This window comes from Ambystoma mexicanum, chromosome 6p (genome assembly GCF_040938575.1).
Source record: "Ambystoma mexicanum isolate Mex_15411 chromosome 6p, UKY_AmexF1_1, whole genome shotgun sequence".
Classification (NCBI taxonomy): Eukaryota; Metazoa; Chordata; class Amphibia; order Caudata; family Ambystomatidae; genus Ambystoma; species Ambystoma mexicanum.
In genome coordinates, this window is record NC_090935.1 from 55,890,079 (window position 1) to 55,909,948 (window position 19,870).

The 19,870-nt window shown below is 47.9% G+C and overlaps 1 protein-coding gene across 2 annotated transcripts in view; it reads left to right on the plus strand.

Moving 5' to 3' along the window:
* Nucleotides 1-19,870, plus strand: part of LOC138511202 (long-chain-fatty-acid--CoA ligase ACSBG2-like) — a 737,514-nt gene that overhangs the window by 557,579 nt on the left and 160,065 nt on the right. For both annotated transcript variants that reach the window (XM_069626730.1, XM_069626729.1), the window contains exon 12: nt 19,725-19,864. In XM_069626730.1, the coding sequence (XP_069482831.1) occupies nt 19,725-19,864 (140 nt within the window). The remainder of the gene's footprint in view (nt 1-19,724; nt 19,865-19,870) is intronic.

Below are 19,870 nucleotides of genomic sequence, written 5' to 3' on the forward strand. Positions count from 1 at the left end.
TTGAAAAGATGTGGAAATGTCATAGGCCGTCTGAGTAAAAATATGGCTGCAGACTATAAATCCAAGGTTGGTATTTTCCCAGAAAACATTTGTCTGGTAAAAAGAGTTTTGGGTGGACCTAGTGTTAAATCATCGTTCAAAGCCCACCTTTGAGAGAGGAGTATGCATGAGGGCTAGGATGTGGGAAGAATGAAGGAAAACATGCTACCCTGCACTGCTTGTTCCTCGAGGTAGACTGTCGGAAGTGCTGTTCCCTGTCAAACTGGATGACCGACCAGGAGGATGGTAGCCCCAGGAAGCCATGAGCTAACCCAACAGCAGGGTGGACGGGTGTTAGGGAGAATTCTCATTGATGGCTAATTTCCCTCACCTAGTGAGTCCCCCAGCAGCTTTGCTGGACTTCTGGAGTTTATTTTTTCTACGTGGTAAGAGTGTGAGCTTTTCCCCCACTCTTACCTGTGTTTTGCCATGTGTAGTTCTCTGTTTTCGTGATTGTGGACTCTGGAGTACACCACTTCAGTAGCCCGCTTCTTTTGGGTGCCACACAGCACCTTCAGTGCAGTGGCACAGGGTTGTCTGTGAGACTTCCCACCGACTCCATTTCTGAGGCTGACTACAGTCCCCCAGAAAAGGGTAAAGTTGCCATTAACTTTACTCAGTCAATTTACCACAGAGCCAGTACACCCCACCTTCCATGGAGTACTGGAAAGGGTTCCTTAGTATCCCTTTGTACCTGTACTTCGAAGAGCATTGTTTCGCTCTTTTAACATTTAGACTTGGCTGGTGGCAGTGGTATCTACCCTACCTTTTCTACCGCGATTATATTAGATAAACGTGGTATTGTTTTAGGCTATTATATTAGCCTCAAACATAAACCTGCTTGACCAAATTGTCTTTCTTTTGGCTCTGGTTGGGTTTATTCGCCATTTCTTTTTGTTAAAGTCCTTCTTGTGTTTTACTTTGCGTGGCAAACTAGCGTTGTCTTTTTTGTTCACCGTCTTTTGGCGGGCTTCTGCTCAGAAGCCCTCCACGAGGTGCCTGGGTGTCTAGGTGGCTGAATGTGAGGGAGGGGTGTAGTCACCCCCCTGCACAGGGTATCCTAGGAAACCCAAGTCACACTTTGCCATGATTGGCTGAGGTTGTTGTCCAGGCTGGACAACCCCCCTGCTGGGGGATTGACAGCCAGGGTGTGTAAATGGGGGTTTTGTGCATAAAAGGCAGGTCTCTTGGGCTAGAAGTCAGAGTCGCCACTGGAACTACAAGGAAACGAAGAGAAGCAGAGAGAACAACGACTGCTGCAACTACCCCGTCCCGGTGAAGCCCTGCTGCAGTCCTGAGCTATCTACCCTTCGATGACTAGAGAAGATCCAGTCCAGAGTCTTCTTCCCTTGAGCCTGGTGGAGATAACCAGCTCATCTTCCACAGCCAGAGGATCCTCTTCCTTGGTCGAAATCGCTGCACACTGTTGTAGTGGTCCGGATAGCCATCTGAAGAGCCTCTCCTGTTTTTAAGGAGCATACCTTTTATTCACGTCGCTGCTGCCAGCTTCATCCCTGTGTGGTGCAGACCCCCTTCAGACGTCCTCCTTCACCTCGAAGCTCCAGGAACCGTGGGTCTGGGAGAAATCAACAGGAAAAACTGCCAGGGCACCTGCTGCACCATTGGAATAAGGTACTGTGTTCTGCTTGAGGAAACAGGGAGAACCTCTTTTTCTTCATCTTCAAGGCTTGCCCTTGTCTTCCCTCCTTCTTATAACTTTTTCTTCCGAACATTGACAATATCGAAGTGTTCTTGGCTACGTTGAATCGTGAACTATCTGACTGTGTGATCTTCGACTTGACCCTGGCTCCGGCCCTTTGACTCTTGAACTCCTGTCTCTGAGTGTTTCTCGATTCTATCTGCCTAACCAAAATATTGCCTGTGATTTTTGCCTCCAAATCCCTCTGGGTATCGCAGGTGCTAAGTGTGTTTTTGCCACGGTAGCATTTTCATGTCACGGATACGCGTTTCTGTAGTAGACCGAACTGTCAAAAAGTGATCGCAATCGTATTCACGGTAACCTGTTTTGTTCGTTCGTAACACCCGCCCATTCAAACACAGGCTACTTACCTTGAGACATACTGTACAAAGTGAATTGGTTAGTTGTAGTATATTTTACGTGTGGTTTTCTGAATTTAATAGAAGTGTTGTGTTTATAACAAATGGTTTAAAAATAAATGTACTTATATTTTTCTACCTGAAACCTTGAGTCAGTGTTTGCTTGAGTCACAGTAATTGTGGTCCCTTTGTGTAATCTCTGCTTCTGCTCATATACTCTTGAGACTGGCTGCTCCGCCACTGCTACCACTCTGTCATAGTAGTACAGGCTTGTAACAAAGGTAAAACTTGTATTGCCACCTGTAGTCTTAATTGTGTGTAGCGGTCGTGATCTGGAAACACAATCTACAGGCCCCCACCCAGCGGTACAAATAACAATGCGGTCCCCCAATGTGTGAGGGGCCACCCTGAGCCAGACTCATCCCTAGCAACCCCTAGCAACTCCAGACTCCCTCCCCCCGGACATAGGGGCAAGGGGACACCAAGTACACCAAGGATCAGAAATCAGAGGGGACAACAGTCAGCGTGATACTCAAAGATTCGGCTTCCCCCCCTTGAGGCCTCGGTCCTTGTCTCCCTGGGGGCCCACAACCTTGCTGGGGGGCAATGTCAAAATCTATGGGGAAAGACCCCTCGCCCCCTACACAGCAAAAGGCAGTAAGAAGATCCAGAGAGCGGGATTCAAAAAATGTGGGCCTGTGGATCGGCCTCCCCACCTTTCTCGGGGCCCTCGCAAGAAAGGTCAGACAGCGAAGACCCCCCGCAACTCGAAGCGCTAAAACACGCAGTCATGCACACGGTTCTCAAGCAGTTCTTCACAGAATTTGGGGACAAGATCGCCAGCACCATCCAAACTCAGATGGAAAAAATGAGAGAGGGCCTGGCCGCAGCACTACAGGAAATAAAAACAGACGCAATCAAAATTGAGGGTGGACATTAATGAAAGAGCATTCCAGGAACTAGCAGACGACGCCAGGAAATCAGATACACTGCGGGAACAACTGGCGGCCGCAACACACAACCTTGAATTACAGACAGAGGACCTCGAAAATAGGTCCAAAAGATCTAACATCCGTATAAAATCCTGATCGGAAGACATCCTGAATAAGGACCTGAAGGGGGTGATCCGCAACATCTTTACGGACCTATTGGAAGAAGGTGCAGCGACAGGACTGGACAGGGTACACAGAGTGGGCCCTAGGAAAACAGACACGAGTACCCGCCCAAGAGACATCTGGCAGCTCTGCACGATTATACTACAAAGGAGAGTATTATGGCCATTGCGAAGAATGCAAACCAAATCTCCTATAACGGGACGGATAGCTCTCTCTTTCAGGATCTATCCCTGACAAAGATGGCAAAGAGGAAACAAATGGCCCCCATAACTAGAGCCCTCCGGGACAAAGACATCCGCTACAGATGGACCTTGCCATTTGGGATGGTGTTTGAATGGCAAGGTAAGCAGCGACGGATCAGCTCACTGGAAGAAGGGACAAAACTGCTGTGCTTAGTAGAAGAACAGCAGGCTGCAAGTACATCTATTACGGGCAGCCTAAACAAGGCCAGAGGTCCACGATACGCACAAAGAGAAGCAGGAAGGGTGTTATTAACCCCTTCTCAAAGATCCGGGGCTGGGGCGGTCTGGAGGGAGTACACCTCCCTCCCCGGTTGGAATCCCATGGGACAAAGGGCCCTAGAAAGGATCTGGGACTGGTCTCCATATATAACACCTGGAGAGAGCGAGCAAAGGAGGTAGCATCACAGGTCTCAGGGTGGTGGCAATATGTTGGATCCAAATGAGGGTTTTAGGAAAGCACGCACATGGTCCTGGTAACGTTAGTAGGTCACCCACGCATTGGGAATCTGCAGTTGGAGTAAGACCAGGGGCCTACACCAGGGATGGAAAGGATACGGGAGGTGGGTTGGGAGGAGTGACAGGGAAGGGGGAGGGGTGGGGAAGGAGGGATAGGCAGGGGGGAGGAAGGAGTGCACACTCTGACACCCAAAGACACCATACAGCCCCGTACCAGAGCGGGCACATGGCCACAAATACACCCAACGCCAGAAAGCTTCTCCGTTGCCTGACTCTTAACATCTGGGGGCTAAACACCCCTGTCAAAAGGCAGAAACTAGAGAGTCTCCTATCTAAACTCCAACCTGACTTAGTAGCTCTCCAGGAGACCCACATCAAAAGACAAGACTGACATAAGCTGAAGCTGAACCAATACCCTAAGATACTGCAGGCGAATGTGGAGGGTAAGCGGGTGTGGGTACTTATAGCATTTAAACAAACCATGCAAGTGTCGTTCATGAAAACCCACATAGACCCTCTGGGCAGATACCTGTTCCTCCTCTTACAACTCGGCCCTGTCACCCTCACAGTGGCCTCGATTTACACCCCGAACATTGGTCAAGAGGGGTTCCTGAAAAAGGTCATATCCAAACTGGAACACTTTATTGCGACGGCATCATTTTCCTGGGAGACCTGAACATAGCTTGGGACCCAGCAAGGGAAAGGTGCAAGATTACAAAATACGTCCAGCCCCCAGATTTGCAGACCCTCAATTTGCGGTTTCACAGACTGGATGTCTGGGTGTCCCTTAGGGGGGAAGAGGTTGCATACATTCACTAGTCGCACATGCACAATTCGTTCTCCAGAATCGACTATGTGTGGGCTTCGGCCACGCTCATTGGGAGATTCGAAACAATAGAAACTCAAACCATAACCATCTGAGATAATTCTCTGATTACCCTTGCCCTCTACATATCTTCACAGCAATCTAAACTTTGGAGATGGTCTTTCCCTTTAGCCTTATTAACTGATCAGCCCACCTGCGACTGCTTGGAAGCAAAAATGGCAGAATTCTTCGACTTTAACTCAGGGACAGACACTCCTTCGGGGGTAGTATGGGACGCATTGAAAGTTACTATGAGGGAGGGACCTTATTCCGGCAGAGGCACATAGAACTCGACTCAAGAGGAAACTGGAGTCGGATCTTGAGGCAGAGCTGAAACGGATCATGCACAGAATGGAGACTGACTCCTTCCAGCCTACATAGGCAATACAAATGCGCTAGGGGGAAGCTGGATCTTCTCCATACTAAATAAGCCAAAGGAAGTTTGCTACACTTCAAGCAAACATATTACATTATAGCTAATAAGGCAGACAAGCTCCTGGCCAGACAGTTAAGGCAAAAAAGGCAGCCCAAATGATCCAGGCAATCAAAGTTACACCCGGCAATAAGGTAACGTCTACAGAACAAATAATCGCAAAGTTCCATACTTATTACTTGGCCCTCTACACTTCCGATCACTCCGACCAGAAATGTCAGCAGGAATGTGTCGAACCCACTCCCTTGCAGACTCTAACCCCCTCAGACAAAGATCCCTAGAGAAGGAAATCACAAAAGAGGAAGTACTCCTCGCAATAGCGAACCTACCTCTGAACAAAGCACAGGGACTAACTGGTTCCCGGTCTTGTTCTACAAGCGGTTCAGGGGAATCCTGGCTCCCCAGCTGGTAGCCATTTTTATATCCTTTGTAGACTAAGGAAGGATCACATACACTATAGCAGAGGCCAAGATTATTCTCTTCCCCAAAGCAGGGAAGGACCCCACAAGTTGCAGAGTCTACCACCCAATTGTGCTCATCAACACGGACACGAAAATCTACACCAAGATTCTCGCCAATAGGATGGCGCAACTGATGCAGACTCTGATCCACCCGGATCAGGTCGGGTTCATTAAGGGTCGCCAAACACACGATAACCTTAGGAGGATCTGCCATCTGTTAGAAAGAGTAGTGAAGAAAGGTGTCCTGGCAGTGTTAGTGACTCTGGACCCGGGTTGAATGGTCCTTTCTTTTTAACACTGCACAGCATGGGTGTAGCCCTAAATGTGTAAGGTGGATCAAGGCAAACTACGGTAACCCTACGGCTCGGCTTTTGGTGAACGGGCAGCTCTCACCCCTGGTTCATCTTAGCAGAGGAACTAGACAGTGCTGCCTCCTGTCCCCCCTGCTCTACATGCTCCATCTGGACCCGCTACTGGCGACTCTCTGCGGTTCAGAGGTAATCAAGGGCATAACCTTTGGCAGAGAGGTCCACAAGCTAATGGCGTATGCAGGTGACATGCTGCTTACCCCCACAGTGCTGGTCACTACTCTCCCCGTGGCACTGCAGGAGCTAGAGAGGTTCGCAGGGTCTCAGGCTTAAAAATAATCATCGCTAAATCAGAGATCTTGAACTTGCCAGTCAACCAGGAGGAGGAGGCAGTGTCAAAAGATGCAACGCAATTCAAACGGGTCTCCGATAATATTTGAGTCCTGGCAGTAACCATTAAAGACAAGCTAAGGGGGCTCTATGAGGCTAACTTCCGTCATTTGCTTGCCCAGACACAGGGGCAGCTAGAGATGTGGTACCTGCTATCAGTGTCTTGGCTGGGAAGAGTCAACGCTATTAAGATGGTCGTACTTCCAAGAATCCTATGCCTATTTCAGGCTCTTCCAGTTCCCATCCCGACCATCTACCTTGTTTCAGACCTTAAACAAGCTGATCTCAAAATACATATGGGTGAACAAAACTCCTCGAATTGCAGTGAACACCCTAATGCTCCCCCCTAATAGAGGACTAGGCATCCTGAACCTCTGGGAATACTACTGGGTGGTGCAGCTCAGAGCTATATAGGAATGGTTCAGGCAGAACAAGGACAAGAGGTGGATGCAGATGGATAGGGTGGCAACATGACCCCACATGGGAGAAAAACGATGGCTCCCGAGAGCAGATAGACCCCGCAATATACACCATTGTGACATAACGAAAGTGGTGGAGGGCACCTGGGACCAAGCAGTAGGCCTTCAACACATCACAACCTTCCCCTCCCCCTTCACCCTACTTTTTAATAACCCACAGTTCTCACCAGGCCTGGAGCCACGTGCATTCCCCCAGTGGAGGGCGGATGGCTGTACAAAACTCAGGGATATGTTCCTGGGGGAGGAGGATAAATCATTTGCCACCTGTAAAGGGTAACTGGGGCTACAAGAATTGCAATGCTTCCGATAATTTCAGGTTCGCCACTGGATCATGGCACTCTCTAACCGAGTGACGGCAGTCCGACCACTTACATCCTTTGAAAGGTTTCTAAAATCGAACACAGGGGACAAGCATCTCATATCGAAAATATACAGGTTCCTAGTGGACGCTCCCCTAACTAAGCAGCTGTCGTTCCAAAGCAGGTGGAAGTACACTCTGGGGGGCATTATCTCAGAAGAGAGTTGGAAGTTGATCTGATCAGATATTCCACGCCTGGCAACATCGATTCAGATTAGGGAATTCTGGCTGAAATGTATGTACCAGTGGCACTACAACCCAAAGAGGCTCCACAGGCTGGAACCAGAAATCCCAGACAGATGCTGGAGGGCGTACGGAAATAAAGGGGACTGGCTCCACATCTGGCGTACCTGCCTGGCACTACAAACCTTCTGGGAAGCAACCAGTAAGATTATCAGGGACATATATGGTGGGAAGGAGACAGAGTCAATGTCGCTGTGGGTGCTTTTGGTCCCCACCAATAGGACGTCAAGTTTATAGCTCCTTTACAGAGCGGGAATGCAGGGCTCACAGTGGTATCACATGAGGCGGCTTCTGTTAAGGAAATGATATTGCTTAAGTATTCATGCATATCACCATGTACAGTACATACAGTAGCAGAACACACTGCATGAACTTACAGAAGGTACGAAGACAGAGTGGGGGTAGGCAAAGTGGCAATGAGAGACAGACATTGGCAGCAACTTGCATTGTCAGTGGTGTCTGGTATGTCCTGTACATTAACATATGGTTATATGACATACAGCAATGCATTCCGGTTGTACGCAGGAAAACATTGCCTTACTGTGCATGATGGAAGGAGGGAAAGTGAGAGACACTGTAGAGAAAGAGAGACAGAGATAGCCAGTCTAATCCCCAGTAACATACTGTACAGTAACAGAGCATACTGAAGGCAAGGAGTACCATATGTATTGCCTGCAAGTGGGATGGGGGTGCTGTTTCTGCAGGTAGGCGATCAGACTCGTTGGCTGACTCTGTTACGGAATACAATCACCTTACAGTATTTATGCACGTCACCACATTCATGCTGTAACAAAAGACATTCTCGTAAATTTCAGAAGAAAGAGACCGAGGGAGGGGTAGAGAGCGAAAGAGAGGTAGAGAAGTGATGATCGACGGATATAGAAAGTAATTGGCAGTGGTGTGCCGTACACACTGTACAATAACCTACCATACTGTACTGAACAGTGCACAAAAGTGGAGAGGAAGACAGTTTACCAAGACAGCAGTTACTCGACGGAGTAGGGAAGGACTTGCTCGTCTGACGACTACCGGCCGCAAACACCCCAGGCCCAGCCAACGGACCCACCGGGCTGAGGCCACCAACAGCACATCACTGCTCTCTTGCACTTTTCCAGCTTCCTCCCACTAACCCCCCTTCCCTTCCTCTTTCGGAACCGCCAGAGCGCCAGGGGACCACTCCGGTGGTGATAGTGCCTGGTACAAATGTCCTTTAACATTCCGTGCCACATTAGCAGTTTCAGCAGGCAGCTTTTCGGCATGCTTGGACATCAGGGCCCGTATGTACTTTGGTGGTGGGAGTAATGTTCTGAGCTCTGTCTGATCACATGGAGTATGCGTGACAAAGCCAAACCTTGTAAATGATTTTTGTTTTCAAGGCCGGAGAATAGTCCAATGTTGGGAAGAACAGCTATATTGTACATTGAAATATTGCCTCCGTTTTTTTTTCTTCAAACATATTTTTATTAGTTTTAGATAGAAAGGTATAACGACAACCCCAAACCCCCCTCCTCTCCTTCCGCCCCCTTCCCGCTCCCCGAGCACACACCATGTGCCATTAGGTTCACCGATAAGAGACAGTCGGATTACGAGATGTCCAGAATGGGCAACTTGTGCAGGCAGAATTGTTCCATAAATTCTCCCTGCAGAGTATCTAGAATCGGGGCCCATTCTCGTGAGAACTTAGCTGTACCGAGTGAATGACCCATTCCAATGCCACAAAGTTACCAAGTTTATACAACCAGCCCGCTAGCACAAGTGGGTCCGGTGCTTCTGTTTACCAGCGATGACCAGAAGAGCTTCCAACTGGAAGATGTAAAAGGCTTTCTTCTGTATTTTGGCCATTTCCTGTTGACCGGGCCCACCGGCCGCAGAAGAGTTTCCCCCGTGGCTCTGTCAAGGTGGCAACATTTTTTCATAGGAAAAATACTAAATCAAAGTAGCCAGGGATTCCCAGTCTGATGACAGGGAATATTCACAGCAAATGAATCCATGAAAGATGCAATGATGGAGAACAATGAGATATAGGCACGCTGGTGGGGTTGGGTGGTGACGACTGTCTTGTTTTGGTAGGCCATCCGTCCTTTTATTTCTTGCTCGCCTTCTGACTTTGCAATGTCAGAATGCCTCAGGAGCCTTTCCTCTATGCACATCTAAGAGTTGATGATTGCCCTGCAGAAACAGAACCTTGGCTCCACTGGCTTGCCCGGAGGCACTGCAAATTACACAGTTCATTATGCTTTCATTATGTTCTATTACTGTAGAGTTTGCTTCTGCAGTTAATACACACATGTCTCTCTCTCTCTCTCTCTCTCTCTCTCTCTCTCTCTCTCATGCTTAAACTGGGCTGCTGTTATGGAGAGACCACGTTTGGTGGTTCAGAGTGGTGGCTCTGTCCGCCTAGAAGATGTTTACATTTCAAAAGAGACCTGCAGCACTTGGATCACATCCATCCATGTACCTCTTTAGGTCCATTCATCTGACCCCCTGCGCAGAGGTGTTGCTAGGTCTGGAAAAGAACAGGGGCTGAGCTAATGTTGGGACTGGCGGAACTCGGGGCTAGGTATCATTTTGGTTGTAGCACCTGAGCTTATATCCGGGGCTACAACCATAAGACCTGGGGCTATAGTCCCCTCAGCCCCCCCTAGCAACGCCTCTGCACTCCTCAATGATACGCAGAGGGTCAGAGTGAGACATTCTGAGCCCTTGTGAGCTTTTATGTGTTTTTTTCAGTGAACTTGTTTCCAGTGTTTTCTACCTGTCCTCTGCTTTCCTGTGGATCCCCCCTCTCCATACTGCGTGCCACTCTGCAACAGTTCTGCCACAGCAGCAAATTCATTCTGAGGTCAGTGGAGGAGCTGCACTGGCGAATCCTGTCATTCCCGGACCTGTTTGTATCACATCAGTGCTTCCCGTTCTACAACCCAAAGATGCACTGCACTTTCAGATTCTTGCCACTATACCACTGGGACCCTGGAATCGGTACTCGGTGCCTGGAACTCTTGACCATTGGGACTTTCCCATTTGGGAGTGTGGCCTTCCCTTGTGTGGACATTGTACCTCCCTCCTGGAGCTCTCGTAGACTGTTGGAGTACCCTGTTGCATTTTTGTGCCGCTGGGTTGTGTGGAAACCATGATTGCTTCTGCTACGCTCTCAAAACCTCAACTCTTCCAGCTGTCCTCAGGGTTCTGTGCATTGGGATACGAAAGTGAAAGGTCTTCAGGAGGGTCAGTTCTAACAATAATCTGAGTCTCCTTTCGTTTACAGCCTCGGGATTGGAACTGGTGGTCAAGAGGAAGAGCGTATTATTGGGGACTGACACCCAGCATGCAGGACCTGCCGGACATTAATTAAATCATTCATATTGTCTCTCTCTCTAGGTGGACGAGAGTTCATCCATTCTGATCACTCTGAAGGTAGGAGGGAGAGGGCTCATCCATTCTGATCACTCTGAAGGCATGTCGTAGCGAGTCCATCTATGCTGATCACTCTGAAGGTAGGAGGGAGAGGGCTCATCCATTCTGATCACTCTGAAGGCATGTCGTAGCGAGTCCATCTATGCTGATCACTCTGAAGGTAGGAGGGAGAGGGCTCATCCATTCTGATCACTCTGAAGGTAGGAGGGAGAGGGCTCATCCATTCTGATCACTCTGAAGGCATGTCGTAGCGAGTCCATCTATGCTGATCACTCTGAAGGTAGGAGGGAGAGGGCTCATCCATTCTGATCACTCTGAAGGCATGTCGTAGCGGGTCCATCTATGCTGATCACTCTGAAGGTAGGAGGGAGAGGGCTCATCTATGCTGATCACTCTGAAGGTAGGAGGGAGAGGGCTCATCCATTCTGATCACTCTGAAGGCATGTCGTAGCGAGTCCATCTATGCTGATCACTCTGAAGGTAGGAGGGAGAGGGCTCATCCATTCTGATCACTCTGAAGGCATGTCGTAGCGAGTCCATCTATGCTGATCACTCTGAAGGTAGGAGGGAGAGGGCTCATCTATGCTGATCACTCTGAAGGTAGGAGGGAGAGGGCTCATCCATTCTGATCACTCTGAAGGCATGTCGTAGCGAGTCCATCTATGCTGATCACTCTGAAGGTAGGAGGGAGAGGGCTCATCCATTCTGATCACTCTGAAGGCATGTCGTAGCGAGTCCATCTATGCTGATCACTCTGAAGGTAGGAGGGAGAGGGCTCATCCATTCTGATCACTCTGAAGGTAGGTGGGATAGGAATTATCCATGCTGATTATTCTGAAGGTAGCTCCTAGCGGGTCTATCCATGCTGATCACTCTGCAGGTTCTCAAATACCTCACCTTCTCCTCTCCTAGAGCCACCCTTGCAGTCCCTGCACTCTCCTATCCCAGACCTATCCTTGCAGTTCCTGCCTTCTCCTCTCCCAGACCTACCCTCCCAGGCCCCAACTTCTCCTTCACACCAACCCTTACAGTCCCTGCCTTCTCCACCCCCACACCCACCCTTACAGTCCTTACCTTCTACTCCCCAGACCCACCCTTGCACTCCCTGACTTCTCCTCCCCCAAACCCACCATTGCAGACCCTGCCTTCTCATTTCACCCTGTGGCTCACCCTGTGGCTCAGTGGAAGAAGAGTATGGTCTCATCTGCCTAATTATCCACTGAAAACCATGTCAGCAGAGGAATAGATGAGCAGGCTCAGGAGAAAAACCGACTGTGTTTTCTGCCGTTAGAAACCTTTCTGATCGTGTCAGTGTACTGCAGTGTACTGTACCTTAAGGAAAAGTATAACTTGCTGGGGGAGGCGTGGAGCGCCGGCGCAGAGTCCAATCACTCGCCAGACATAGGGCAAGGGCACTATAGAGTCTGGCCTACAGGGCAAACTTAGTAAACCGACTAGGCATGATATTGGAAGCTTGAATGAGAGCTTGATAAGAACACAAAGCCTCTGGAGTGCCCACGTCCAGCAGATGACCCACCTACAGTCTGAGGAGGTAGGCGCCGAGTTTGACCAAGAGGAGGCGACCACTCAACCTGGCCAAACTGAGAACTCAGCCCAGAAGGTTGGCTTGCGGGTGGCCCCCCCGTATATATGTTCCCCCGACAGAAAATACCTACCTGGATGACGCACCCCAGTTGGAGTTAAGGCCAGAGTCTCCTATTGTGCCGTCTTGCACAGCCTCACTCTTGACCATGGGAAGACCTCTGCTGGGCCCCTCTTTGGTCCCTTCTCTGGCCTGGGTGGAGGGTGACCTGAGTGGGGTGGGTCTTCCCAGTGGACACCAGCAGAACTTAACTGCTTCCACTTTAACTTCCTCCGCCTTCATTTCTTTGCCTGCAAACCCGATGATGCTGTCAAATCAAGTTTCCACTTCTGACATACCTGCAAACTACTGGCTACCCTGGTTTCCCCGGGTCTCTTTTCCATACGTCGCTGGTGGAAGAGCAAAGCCCTCCCTGTTTGGAGGAACGGATGGGGGTGTCGGCCCAAATTCAACAGATTGGAGAGCCGAATAGCAAGAGGGGGAACTCTAATTATTCACAGCAGACTGACTACCTGCCATCTCAAGATGTCTTTGATGCAGGCGCAACTCTGGGGGTCTTACCTACACTACATAAAAGACCAGACCTGCAGGAGACTAGAGAAATCTCAGCTGCATCTCTGAAACCATGCTGTCCTTTGGCGATGGGCACCTTCGCCTCCTGCCCAGAAGCGACGACCCGATGCTTATACCAGTTGGGAAATAAACTGTGCAACGGGCCGCCAGCAATCTGAGCAGATAGCCCCACACTAAATGGAGATGGAAAGGATGCCATCTGCTGGGGCAGACTGGGTTACCTCGAAAATAAACCTGCCGCTGCTGGTGGAATCGCCTCCCTCCTCGAGGACAACAGATTTGATCGGAGGTGGTCACAGGGAGCTCACAGACTGTGAGCTCTTGGAGGGTGTAGTGGTATTTGAGGCACGGGCCTCGCCTCAGAAGGCTAGCATCCCAGCAGACCCTTTATTGGGGGCCAAAGCCCTTGCCCGAAAGAGACCTCCTACAGAGTCAATCCATCAGATTCAGGGAGGGCCTACACCGAAGGAGATGATGAATTCTCCTAATCTTGATGAGCCAAGTGTTGGTAGAGGCCCAGCAGAGACCTTCTACCTGCTTTAGGAGCAAACTACTCCAATTAGGAGTAGTAACTTTTTCCAGGATATTGACTATTTGACTAAAAAGATTCATGCTCTTACAGCGGCCTCCAGGCTGACTAAACATGCTAAACCTAGTAGGAGGTCTTCAAGCCCAAGGGTGCCTCTAGAGCCCGAAACATCAAACCCAGAAAATTCCCCATTAGAAACCTCCTCAGAAAAAAGACTTCAACAACCTCCAACCCATGGAGTAGATCATCAAAAAACACTCTACAAATTTGGACTTGTCACTTGGTGCTCAAGAGGATGGCCAAGGGCAAACCTGTACACTGACAGTCAGGGAAGGGTGTGTTTAGCTAGATGTCGGTGGTACCAATAGCAATGGCGCCCTTTATGAATCTTTATGAGGCCCTTAACAATAACTTAAAAGACCTTACTACCGATGCCTCGTATCAAAATAATCTATCTAGAGGGTTTTGTTGTGGCTTCTAGTCGAACAAGAGAGAAGGGATTACTGTAATTTGTGAGTTCTCCCCCGGTTGAAAGGAACGAAAGTGGGGTGGAAAGCTCACATGCTAGTGCACCTCCACTGCTGACAGAAGACGATCCACCGGAACAGCTGCCTGAGTGTGTCAACTCAGACCTGGGCCCCAGCTTACAACCTCGGCTCTTGATACAAGTTTAAAGCCTCTTAACAGGTGAAGAGGCACAGGCAGAGGGATTGGCGCATATTTTGCATCCAGGTCTGCCGCAGGACCAAATGGCAGATCCAAAGGTGGCGGAGAAAAGAAAGACCACTTCCAAACGCTTCTGTGTTTGGAAAATATAAGTCTGTATCATCAACATCGACGCGGACATCTAACCAACTAAAATTGCCTGTGATGCTGCATGCAAAGGATTCCACAAGCTGTTTGAGAAAAGTTACCTTTCCTGCTGCTGAACTTTCAACATCCACTAATCATCAGGATGGCCCGGGAAACTTCCGTCCAGATACAACCTTGGAGAGTGATCAGGATAAGAGACTTAATGAGGAAGGCATGGAAAATCTATTAGACCTCACTACTCACTCTGTAGATCCAGATGGCGATACCATCAACCAACTAGAGGTACCTGATCAGGGCCCACCTACCCCGTCGGTCTCGGAAGAAGCTTGCAAAACCAGTCCGGTGACCAAACAAAAATTCTTGACATTAGCTGAGAAGAGAGAGGGGGCAACCAAGAAACATGACAGGAACAACGCTAAAGGTCTTTCAGATGAAGCCCAGAGGGGAGGTGTGAGTAGGTTAACTAAAACTTCCAGCCCCGCACAGCCTCTACAGTGGAAGGCTGATGGGGCTCCTTATATTGCACTATTAAGATTGGCCAGTTTTTTCAAACAAAAATGCCAAAAAGCACAGCCGGGCCGGACCGTTATGAACCCAGAAATGTGTCTACAACTCACTCAATGACTGGAGGATCCTCTCAGCTTATGGTGCACCGTCAAGACCCTGAACCAGTCAGAGGAGAACTGTGCTGTCTCAGACTGGAGAGGGTGGTAGATCAAGGAGATGAGTGTATACTAAACAGGTATAATGTGTTAAAACTCTATCACAGTATCCCACCCAAATTATATCAGACAATCTTGTAATAGTGGAATTTATGCAGGAAGAAAGGATGGATCTGGTGTCTCTTCACTTGCGCTCAAGGTTGGTTAAAAGCCTGCTAATGGCCTCTGCAGTTTCTTTGCTATCACTAGGTTTCGACCTTACAGAAGTCTGCTGCACCATTCTAAAATGAACCAGGTGTCCGGGGAAACCTTTTTCACCTCTATACTCGATGTCCCGGTTTAACCATACTGAGGTCACTACACTTTGCAAAAATGTTGGAATCTGCTCCGTCCCTCTCGGCTGAAGATTGGTGGGTAATACTCCTGAGAGGGGATACAGATTACTTGACGATTGCTATGGTTACATTTTTGGAGAATTGCCTTGGTCCAAAGGCAGAAAAAAGGCCGTAATGATTTAGGCCATGGTTAAAACATTTTGATTTCTAATGAGATGGGCAGCTACGGGAAGGGCTTTGCTGTGATTTTCTAAAAGATTTTGTATCAAACTATTTGAAGCAATTTAAAAAAAAAACGAAAAAAAGGATGAGCATGTGATTACTAATGCCGGTAGTTACTACCTGTGCAATGTGCAATATGGTATTCACACTGATCTTTGATGCATCAAACAGCAAGGTGGGCCTTCCTGTTCTTAAGAGGACCACCTCCCTTGCCTTTGTGCACACAAGGTTTGAGAGGGACCACCCCAAGCTTTGTAAGAATAACATTGATGAATTCAGATGCAAAGGGAGAATCCATAGTCTCTCTGTCTTACTTCTCCTGAACAGCCAGTCACCCTTACCGCCCCATCCCCTGTTACCTAACTCACTGCTCCTACCCTTGAACCCTGACACTAGTGGCAGCACAACCCCCCCATCCTCCCCGCTGACTCAGATTGTTCTTTAAACATCCACTCCTTCAGTTTCACAGAGTAGACAATGGCAATACGTTACTGGAAAACTTAACCATGATGTATGAAACCTGTGATCTTGCTTGTGTGAAAAACCCATGGTGTTGTCAATGCCCCCATAGGGGGAGCCTCTTCCCATGATGCCAAGGAGGTGAGGCTGCTGCCCAATAGTCCCCCTGGTGGTGGTACTCAACGGGTGGATCTGATGGGGAAGGAAGCCCTTTATGGGACCAGTAACGACTATCTTGGGAGAACACGGTATGCACCCCCTCCATTTCTGTCCTCTCTTTCCTCTTACTCCACTCAGTCCTCTGTAGTCCCCCACATATCTATATATTTATGTAGGGTAGAAGACCCCATCCACACAGTCCATAGTGCGAAGAGGAAGAGTGAGGGATGCCCAGATGGAGTTCATACAACCACTGACACGAATAAGAACAGATAAGGGTGCAAAACCCTACCGCAGAGCCAACATACGCGGTACAGTCATCTAGTGCCAGAGCCAAAGATAAAAAGGGAAGACGGACTGTGTACTATGTCAGATCCTCCCTGGAGGAACCAAAATCCGGCTGGAGGGTCCCCGCAGAGAATAGGAAAGGCTGACAAAGCCTCGCCGAACACACGCAGTGTTCCCCGTTTTCCGGGCTGGAGAATCGGAGGCCCAGGAGAAACACTACAGTCAACAGTCAAATCTGGCAGGTTAGTGAACCAGACTTGATGTGACATTTGTGAACGGGAGAAAGATCAGGGAAAACGGATCCCACCATCCAGCCCCCATGATACTTGGGAACTTTGCTTTAGTGAAATAAAACAGACTGTGAAACAAAAGAGGAGGGAAGACAATCCCTCATAATATCCTGTTGTTTGTGTACACGTTTGGAGGAGTATCCAACTACAATGACTTTTAAGTTAAATCTGAGAACAACTCATTCTGTTTCCTCATCAAGAATTGAACGTTGAATTGGCATTCAGAATGAGAGAAGTCTCCTTCTGGATCAAGGAGACACCCAATTTTCCTTAGTTAGAGTGTAAGCCACGGAAATAGGTTTGGACACAGGACGGTGGACATTTTACTTTACTGGACATCCTGACCGATTCTTTTGTCTTTTTGTTGAGGTAGGGCAACCCCTCTTAGAAATAGGGCAAGATAGGTGTTCTTTTTCTTTAATTTTATCTGTAAATAAAAGTATTTGCCAACAAGCATGCCACCACTGTGTCAGACTTGTACTGCACCCTTACACTTGCAATAAAGGTTTTAACAGCTGTAGCACAGTATGTACAACTTAATTCTATTATATTTACAGGGTCACTCGCACAGTTTAAGGGTTGAGTAGCTTAGTGACATAAGATAATGGTTCGAGCAATCCGAGGGAGGAATATTATATTGCATTTACATATTGGTCACTGACCTGTTGTGCTCGATGGCCATGTGGATGAACCGCTTAATGTGCTTTATCATTCTCCTACATGTATCAGGGTGAGGACTAGCGGTGGATAACATTACAGCCGGCGAAATTAAATTGTCAAAATTCACAACCAATTCTATTTAGCTGGCAGGTCGGTTTATTCCCTGTTCTGTCACCTTTTTGGGTGGATTTCATTTTGCTCGGAAATTTCATTTCAAATCAAAAATATGAAATGTTGTGGGAAAACGACATGTCAGAGGGGAAACATCTGATATTTCAGAAGAATGAAATCTGAAGGCAAAATTGGCAGATCAGTCGAATTTTACCCAGAATTCGCCAATTTTTCCAACGGAACGAAATTCACCTATTCCGTCAGCCCTTAGTGAGAACCTACCACCAATGGTCCAATATTCAAGTGTGTTTGAGCCCAGGTGAGCCACGCTGTTGCCACAAAGGCAGCCGCAGGGGAGTGCTTGGGGTCATTGTCCTGCACAATGCATGAATTCGGGGTGTCCTCCATGTCTTCCCCCTCGCATATGGCAAATTCTCCTTCATAATTATGATCTCTTTAAAGAAGGTTGCGTCCAATATGCCCTCAAAACAAATCAAAGCTCTGATGGGTTCATCCCCAGCAAAGCAAGAGGAGATACCAAGACGCTACTCCGATAAATTGAGCCAACTTTGGGCAGCATTTCCCCAGGTCAGTCCACAAAGACAGCTGGCTTTCAGTTTTTAGTTGGTTACATTTGGAGCTCGAGGCACTCCATCAATTACAGCATTAACTAATATCGTAGGAGAAACGATAGCATGAAAGTGCACCATTACAGAGGCTTTCTAGTGTTTATTGTGGGCAAGGCCACCACGAATGTGTTTTACAGTAACAATGCTGGCATATATTGTGGGCATAGCCATCATGTAAATTTGCTTTACAGTGGCAGAGCTGACAAATTGTCAGCATAGCTATCATTAAATGTGGTGAAATGCTGGCATAAATTGTGGGCATAGTCATCATGAAATGTCTTTTAAGGGAAATTGTTGGCACCTATTGTAAGCATCAAGATAGTGTGTTTTACAGTGCCAATGCAGATGTATATTTTGGGTACAGGCATCCTTAAAGTGTGTTGCAAAATGCTCCTACATGCTGTTGGTGATCTAACATCTATTGGAGTTGCATGTGTTAACCCTACAGAACCAATTGTACATGATCTGATTTTATACTGCAATTATGTAAAAAAGATTCTTCTGTAAAATTCACTTTTTCAACTCATTGTTTGTAAACTTATCACAGAGGAGAATCTACCCAAACTCCTAATGATGGCTTTTAGGCTCCATTGCTACGCTCGGTCGCTCACACCAATTTGGGGGTAACACTTACACCCCACCACTCAAAGAAATTCAACAGCCGCCACTGCTCAAATATAAATGATGAACAGCATTGAGAGCTATCTGCTTTCCAATGCCGCTAGCATTGGTTTATGACAATATTTTGAGCTTTTGTACAGACTTTTTTTAAAGCTAATAAATTGTTGTATTCTGGGATAATCACCAAATATATTTTTGAATCTTAATTTGAGAGTAAAAAGCATCAAGAATGGCAAATCTGTGCAGGCTGGGTTGCTGATGGCGATGATGGATGTATCTTTCTGAATGTCTATGCAGTGTATTTATGTTGCCAGTGGTTGAAGTGTATGAAAAGAAGTGGTGGGACTATGTTCCCTGCTGGTCTGCCCGCTCCCCACATACCCCATCACCGCACACCCTCCCACACACAATACAAACCCCCAAACACATGGACCTGCTGTTTAAGGAAGTGTTCTGTGCAGTGCACTGAAGTACAGGTTTCAACTGCTTCCTACATTGTTATTTTAAAACGAAAATTATTCCTGAACGGTTTCTTTTTAAAATAAAAGTATAGGACCCGTACAACTTAATTAAAAAAAGTAGAGGCGCACCGCTCTCGCCCACTTCGACCATTGTATGCAGCATTTTGTCAAGGCTTTTTAAATGGAATATTAGTCTATAATATGATTATTGCCCAATTAAAATCAGCACTCATGCTATAAGCCTCAAGTAGATGAAAGGCTGAGGCGTCCTGGCCTGGATTCCTACCTGCGGCTTGTCTTTCCCCTATGTATCTTAGTGCCACGATGCAACAGATAGAGGACAGATGCTACGATGGCTCGGTTCATTATAAAGTGGCTTGGCAGCTGCAGGGCCTGCTCTCTTCCTGTGACCTGCTCTAACATGATTGGTGTCTTCTATTAATTGCAGAACTGGTCATCACAGCAGGAGGTGAAAATATTCCCCCGGTCCCTATTGAGGAGGCCCTGAAGAAGGAGGTGCCCATCATCAGTAACACAATGGTGGTTGGTGACAAGCGGAAATTCTTATCCATGCTGATCACTCTGAAGGTAAGT